Source organism: Hyaena hyaena, unplaced genomic scaffold (assembly GCF_003009895.1).
Source record: "Hyaena hyaena isolate Hyena2069 unplaced genomic scaffold, ASM300989v1 scaffold_70, whole genome shotgun sequence".
NCBI lineage: Eukaryota > Metazoa > Chordata > Mammalia > Carnivora > Hyaenidae > Hyaena > Hyaena hyaena.
Window position 1 is genome coordinate 1,909,890 of NW_024080701.1, and position 7,935 is coordinate 1,917,824.

The 7,935-nt window shown below is 39.4% G+C and overlaps 1 protein-coding gene across 3 annotated transcripts in view; it reads right to left on the reverse strand.

Annotated features, from left to right (window-relative positions):
- OIP5 (Opa interacting protein 5) overlaps nucleotides 1-7,935 on the reverse strand; it is a 26,689-nt gene that overhangs the window by 11,633 nt on the left and 7,121 nt on the right. For 2 of the 3 annotated variants that reach the window (XM_039232775.1, XM_039232773.1), the window contains 2 exons: nucleotides 5,544-5,625; nucleotides 242-629 (listed from right to left, as the gene is read on the reverse strand). In XM_039232775.1, the coding sequence (XP_039088706.1) occupies nucleotides 534-629; nucleotides 5,544-5,625 (178 nt within the window). In that variant the 3' untranslated portion in view covers nucleotides 242-533. Of the gene's footprint in view, nucleotides 1-241; nucleotides 630-5,543; nucleotides 5,626-7,935 lie in introns of those variants that run through there. The other variant, XM_039232774.1, reaches the window with a different exon arrangement.

Genomic DNA, 7,935 nt, shown 5'->3' on the forward strand with positions numbered 1-7,935 from the left:
CCATCTTTGTATCAGAGCATTTATGGGACATTGCTTCCCCATCAACCTAAATTTGCAGTATAAGATGTTTTCAGAAATAAAGATTTATGAAATTTACCTAAAATAAGTTCTTAAGACAAATAGCCATAAAACTTGGGTGTGCCAGAGAGGCTCAGTCAGTTAGCATCTGACTCTTGATTTTGGCATCAAGCATGGTGTTGGGCTCTGCGTTGACAGCACAGTATGTAACCTGCTTGGGATTCTCTGTCTCTGCCCCGTCCCCACTCATGCTTGCTCACTCTCTCAAAATATATAAACATTAAAACAAAAGCTAGACAGAAGGCTCCTTAGTTTCTCATCTTCTAGAACAGGCTTCACAAATCATTTGGACAATCAGCCTAGAGGTAATCCTAATAAACCACTTATTATCCATTGTTGAAGCCAATCTTTCTTGTGAATTGATCAAACAGCACCTGTTGTTGAAGACAGCAACAAGGACTTGACTCTGATACCTTTTTTTTTTTTGACCCTGATACTTAAACTCTGATTCTGGATCAGTTTTCTGGCTTGGACTGGTCAGAAGTTATTTCCTTCAGAATCTTCATCAGTGAATTTAAGTGAGTATGAGTTAACATTATCTTCTCTTTCAGCTAGGAAGAAAAAAAATAGGTATCAGGGCATCTTAAGTTTAATACTCAATTTGGTGATTCTAAAAGCCATTTAAAATTTAAATTAGCAATTGGGAGTTGGCAATGCCTCAAAACATTTCATAAATATGTTTGTTCTATTTCTGAAAGAACTTTATGGTACAAATCCAGAGCACAGTAAGATCCTTAGATACAAAGTTCATGTGACAAAAGACCAGCCACTGCTGAGTGTCACTGCCTCAGTCTCCCTCCGTCCTACTCCTTATCGCCAGATTTAAACTCCAAATACTGGGAAGGAAGACAAGAATAAGGTGGAGTAAGAAGGCTTATGGAGAGAAGCATCAACTAGTTTTCCTCTCCTTTACTAGAGGCAAGAATCTAACTTTTTTTCTTTGTTTCCAGTAACAAATGCCTTTGTTCAAGATTCTGCTAATGGTATTCAAAGTAGCCCTGTTAAGAACATATATTTGGTGTAATTAGATAATTTTCAATAGTTCTTTCACCTATGAATAGCTATATCTAGAACCAAACTTAGTGGTATTATTCAGCATAAAATATGGAATACAGAATTACGGATAACAATTTTCTGTTGAAGTCAGGTTAGCAAGACATAATTTGCACCATATACTAAATCTTATTTTTATCATCCAAGATGCAAAAATAATCAACATTCATCAGGAACTGTGAGTTAAACAGGTAACTCTAGAGCCTCTTAACTTTATTGGGGTACCCTTAGATGTGGTAAATCATTTCTCTATTGCTTTCAAGATTTTTTTCTCTCCACATTTTTACTGTATGTTGGGGTATAAATAAATCTCTTCTGTGTTTATACTACCTGGGCTTGTTGAAGTTTTAGATATGGAAATTAATGTTTTTCATCACATTTGAGAATTTTTCACCTATTTCCCTGAATATTTTTCTACTTCTTTCTCTCTTCTTTTGGTATTTAGTCCCTTTAACAAAGAATATTTAGGTATGCTTGATGGCGTGCAAGGGAGCTCTTAAGCTCCCTTCATTTTCCTTCATTCTTTTTTTATCTTCAGATTGCATGATTTCATCAATGTACAGTTTGCTAATTCTTTCTTTGGCCAGCTCAGATCTTTTATTGAGCCCATCTAGTGAATTTTTCATTTTAGTTATTATACTTTCTACTGAACTCCAGGATTTCCAATGGGTTCTTTCTTATAATTTCTAACTCTTTAGGGATATCCTCTATTTGATGAGATATTGTCATCATACCTTCCTTTACTTCTTTAAGTAGTTTCCTTTAGTGTTTTGGACATATTAATAATAGCTGCTCTGAAGACTTTGTCTGCTAAGTCCAACATCAGGGCCCTTCCATTAAGCAGTTTCTGATGTCTGCTTTTTATCACATATATGGGCCATACTTTCCTCTTTGAGTGTTTTCTAATTTTTTATTCCAAACTTGATATTTATTTGATTTTTTAAAGTAATCTTCACACCCAGCATGGGGCTTGAACCCAAAACCTTGAAATGAAGAGTCATGTGCTCCAATGACTAAGCCAGCCAGGCGCCCCACAAACTGGACATTTTAGATAATATAGCAACTCTAGATAACTAAACACCCACTCCTCAGCTTCTTATTGTTGTTTACTTATCTGTTTTAGTGAGCTGGCTAAATATTTCATTGATGTCCATATCCCCCACAGTATGAGACTCTGATGTCACTCCTCAGAAAAAACAACCTTGAGCATGTGTAGTCCCCTGGAATGACAATGGTTTTTAGCAAGCTCTCTGGAAGTCTTTCCCCGATCCTTGGTGTCAAGCTGTCAGTCTGTTAGTACAACACCCAGCTGTCAGTCTCCACTAAGAGCTAGGCTGATTGCTCTACTGATTTTGATAATGCCCTGGGACATACATTGCTGAACAGTCTAATCCATCTAAATTCAGACTAGGATTTAAAAGATTACTCGCCAGGGGCACCTAGATGGCTCAGTCAGTTAAGCATCAACTCTTGGTTTCGGCTCAGGTGGTGATCTCACAGGTTCATAGGTTCAGGCCCAGCATCAGGCTCCATGCTGAAGGTGTGGAGCCTGTTTGGCATTCTCTCTCTCTCTCTCTCTCTGCCCCTCCCCAACTCGCACTCTGTCTCTCTCAAAATAAATAAGTAAACTTAAAAAAAAAATCTATCTTTATAAGGGAAAAAAAAAGATTGGTAGCCAATCTTTATGTTGTTCTGACCCCAGGTGAGCTTTTCTTAGCTGTCTATTTCCTGATTCTGGTAAACTTCTAACTGATCTATGATTTAGCTTGTTGCCCTCATTGAAGAACCAGCTTCCTCTTAATTGCTTTCCTCAATATCTCCACTGTTTTGGGCAGCACTCTTAGACTAGGACATCCCCACATCGTTTCAGATAAAGTCAGTTCCCCTTGGAGAGGGGGAGGGCTTTGGAGTTCTGTTTAACAATCTGCCTCTTAACCTGGTTCCTCCCAACAAGAATGACACCCCTGCTTTACAAGCAGAGTGCTGGGTACAGGTGCTAACTTTTGTTCTTCTTGGCTTAACCTCTGCCATTGTGAAACCTCTGCCCTTCATGCTAGCTGGGGCAAGGTGAAGTACTTAGCCTACTGTGCCTGTGGCAGAAGTTGCACACTACAAATGGCACTTCTTAACTGGAACTGAAGTTTTGATGAGAAACAGCCTCAACTGGGAGCTTGGGCAAAAAGGATCCATGTGTTCTTGGCTACAGATGCCCAGACAGCTTCTCCCTCTGAAGCAGAGACACGAGACGGAAGGAGCCGGTTGTGGCTCAAATGCCACAGGCTTTTACTGTTCCTACTGAGGTGCTGCAGGTTTTCTTAAATGTCTCTTCATTTGCTTTATGCCTCTAGGAAAATTCCTACAGACTTAAGATGGTTGTTTGTAATTTCATTGAGTTATGGCAGTTATGCTAGGGAGAGCGCCTCAGGCTACCTTTCCAGAAGTTCCCTCCCATACCAATGAAAATATTTACTGACCTTTCTCATCAATTGGTTGCTTAGAGTGAATGCTGTCCATTTTTGTATATAAAGTTTTATTGCAACACAGTCACACCCACCCACTGGCTATGGCTGCTTTTGCACTATAACGGCAAGGTTGAGTACCTGAGACTGAATGGTCACAAAGCTTAATATATTTGTCATCTGGGGGGCACCTGGGAGTCAGTTGAGTGTCTGACTCAATTTCAGCTCAGGTCATGATTCCAGTGTCATAGGATTGGGCCCCATGTCAGGGCCTGTGCTAAGTGTGGAACCTGCTTAAGATTCTCTCTTTCCCTCTACCCTTCCCAACTCATGCTCTTTTTCACTAAAAAAAAAAAAAAAAAAAGTAAAAATTTTAAAAATATTTTTAAAAAGGGGTGCATGGGTGACTCAGTTGGTTAAGCATCTGACTTCGGCTCAGGTCATGATCTCACAGTTTGAATGTGAGCCCCATATCAGGCTCTGTGCTGACAGCTCAGAGTCTGGAACTTGCTTTAGATTCTGTGTCTCCCTCTCTCTGCCCCTCTCCGACTTGTGCCCACCCCCAATAAATAAATTAATGTCATCTTTAGGGGCGCCTGGGTGGCTTAGTCGGTTAAGCGTCCGACTTTCGCTTAGGTCATGATCTGGCGGTTCGTGGGTTCGAGCCCCGCGTTGGGCTCTGTGCTGACTGCCAGCTCAGAGCCTGGAGTCTGTTTCAGTCTGTGACTCCCTCTCTCTCTGACCCTCCCCTGCTCACGCTCTCTCTGTCTCTCTCCTAGAAATAAAAAAATTTAAAAAAAAGTCATCTTTAAATAAATAAATATATATATATATATTTTTTAATTTGTCATCTGGGAGTACTGGCTGGCTCAGTCAGTAAACAGAGCATATGACTCTTCATCTTGGGGTTGTAAATTCCAGCCTTAAGTTGGGTGTAGAGATCACTTAAAAATAAAATCTTAAAAAAAAAAAAAAAAAAGACAAATCTATGAAAGATGATGGTGTCCATTCCCAGCAGAGAGAGGAGAGTATAGGAACTACAGGAGCTATGCAGCTTTCTTCTTCCTCCCGAAATGGACTTTTTAATACGGCTTTAGTATTTGGCTTTGTGTCAGAAATTCAATATGGGGGGGGGCGCCTGGGTGGCTCAGTTGGTTAAGCGTCCAACTTCGGCTCAGGTCATGATCTCACAGTTTGTGGGTTCGAGCCCCGCATCGGGCTCTGTGCTGACAGCTAGCTCAGAGCCTGGAGCCTGTTTCAGACTCTGTGTCTCTCTCTCTCTCTCTGACCCTCCCCTGCTCACACTGTCTCTCTCTCTCTCTCTCTCAGAAATAAATAAAACATTTAAAAAAAAATTCAATATGGAATGCTAAACCAGCTATAAAGGATTATTGGAGTATTACACCATTTCATCACCACCAAATTCAATGGAACAAAATGCCAGGAGTTGTCTATACAGGCGTACCTCATTTTATTGTGCTTTGGTTTATTTCACTTCAAAGATACTGTGGTTTGTTTTTTCTTTTTACAAACTGAACCTTTGTGGAAACCTTCTGTGGGAAGGTATATTTGCATCATTTTTCCAAGCATTGCTCACTTTATGTTTCTCACATTATTTCAAACTTTTTCATTATTATATTTATTAGGGTGAACTATGATCAATGATTACAGCTTACTGAAAGCTTAGAGGAGGGTTAGCATTCTTAGTGCTAAAGTATTTTTTAATTAAGGTATGTACATTTTTTTTTTTTTTTTAGAAAATGCTATTGTACACTTAGGTAGACTACAGTTTAGTATAAACATAACTTTTATATGCACTGGGAACCAAAATATTAATCTGACTTGCTTTGTATTATGGTATTTGTTTCACTGTGGTGGTCTAGAAATGAACCCAGAATATTTCTGAGGTATGCCTATATTATAGGAAATAGAGCAACCATCATGAAATTTTACCTCTGCAATCTTTTCTGGTAGAGATAAGTTGTGAATATCCATCTCAGATGCATTTACTATGGCTTTTGTTTTTAAGAGATAGCTGGAGAGAAAATACATAAAGAAAATATTAGTATCATACTACAGATAAGATTATCAGTGAACCAAACTTGCCTTCTAAAACCAGTATGTCCGGCAAAGACCGCCTTCTTACAGATTTCTATTTCGACATTCATAATGTATCTTGTAGGAAAAACACATCCTCAACTAAGAATCATCAGACAGACTGTGTCTTATCTCACCCCTTGCCAGCCAGGAATACATGAGACAAAATTACCCCACAACAAACTAAAGACAAAAACCAGGGTTGTATGAATACTCTGATAAGTATAAACTTCACAGTCCACCAGTATATTGTGTACCAGTTAGAAGAAAAGTAGTCATATTGTGACAACACTGTTGGCTGCCTACCCAGTAACCATTCCTAACTTGTTTCTGGCTAACAGAACCCAGATTTCATTTAGGGCAGGAGTATGCTCAATCCTAGGAGATGAATAATAACTGCTCTAAGCCAAGTGTGCAATGTTATGCTCCACTGTCACATATTTGCTTTCCTACCTTAAGGCAATCATGGGACATTGTTTGGCCAATAATAAGGAAATTTTTGCTAATGAGACCATTCACTGTGTTCCCATTTCCCATATCCTTTTCCTTCCAGTTGGGGATGCTATGGTCTTTGAATGTAATGCTTATAACTGTCACAGCCTGCAAGAGGAAAAGGCCAAGAAAGCCAGGGATGCTGATTCAGAGCCTTATTGTGGCTAAGCCACTAGCAGACTCCTGGGGTAGCAAACCACCCCACCCCTTATTTGTTAAAGCCACCATCAGTCAGCTTTAATTTTTCCTAGCAACCAAATTCATTCTGCTACACGAAGACGTAGATTTATTATCTTTCATAGGTTCATGCTACCTATACTTTCCTAATTTCTACTTAATCAAAATGAATATATAGACCTTTGAGTCCCAACTCCTTAAAGAAGTTACTTAAAATTCTATCATACTTTTAAAATTTACATTAAAAATTTTTGTTACTAAAAACTTAACTTCCCTATGCAAAAACTCAATTACAGCTCAGCTGGAACAACGACTTATAACTTTCTAAAGAAGATTTGAGGTTATTCATAGCACACATTTAGAAATACTTTCACCCTCTTTAAACTTAGGTCTAGTTACAAATTATTTGGGGTGCCTGGGGGGCTCAGTCAGTTAAGAGTCCAACTTCATCTTGGGTCATGATCCCACGGTCTAGGGGTTCGAGCCCTGTGTCAGGCTCTGTGCTGACAACTCAGAGCCTGAAGCCTGCCTCAGATTCTGTGTCTCCCTGTCTCTCTGCCCCTACCCTGCTCATGATTTCTCTCTCTCTCTCTCAAAGATAATCATTAAAAACTTTCTTAAAAAAAGAAATCACTTAAGAAATTAGAAAATAGAAGTAAATTATCCACCTGAAGTATATATTTTCTGTTGAAAATTTCCAATGAAGAAAAAAAACTGCACTGAGGAACAAATAGTATATCTAATGCACATTGCACAACCTCATGAATGAAAGATGGGCTTTATGAATTTTATTGTTTAGTCATCCATAACTCACCTAGAAGCACTTATCTAAGCATATTAAGTGAGAAAAAGGATGGGAACCTGGGTGTTTAAGTCAGTTAAGTGTCCGATTTTGGCTCAGGCCATGAAGTTTGTGAGTTTGAGCCACAGTGGGCTCCATGCTGATAGTGCAGAGCCTGAAGGCTGCTTAAGATTCAGTCTCCCTTTATCTCTGCCCCACCCCTGCTCATGCCCTGTCTCTAGCTCAAAAATAAAAACATAATAAGACAAAAAGTAAACTTCATGTTTAATGAAAGGAAAATGAATTTTAGAGTTAAGACAGATTAAAGGGGCGCGTGGGTGGCTTAGTCAGTTAAGCGTCCGACTTTCGCTTAGGTCATGATCTCGCGGTTCATGGGTTCGAGCCCCGCGTTGGGCTCTGTGCTGACTGCCAGCTCAGAGCCTGGAGCCTGTTTCAGTCTGTGACTCCCTCTCTCTCTGACCCTCCCCTGCTCACGCTGTCTCTCTCTCTCCTAGAAATAAATAAATTAAAAAAAAGAAAAGATACAGATTAAAATCTCAGCCCCCCTCTCTGAGACCCAGTGTTCTTCTATTAAGAACTCAAGTAAGGTAAGCCTAATATCTGGCATAAATACATAAAGTAGGTCATCAGTGGCTGGGGTTTTTTAAATTAATTATTTCAATGTTTACTTATTTACTTATAAATAAATAAACTTGTAAGTATTTATTTACTTAGAGGCGCCAGAATGGCTCAGTCAGTTAAGCGTCCGACTTCAGCTCAGGTCATGTCTCACAGTTC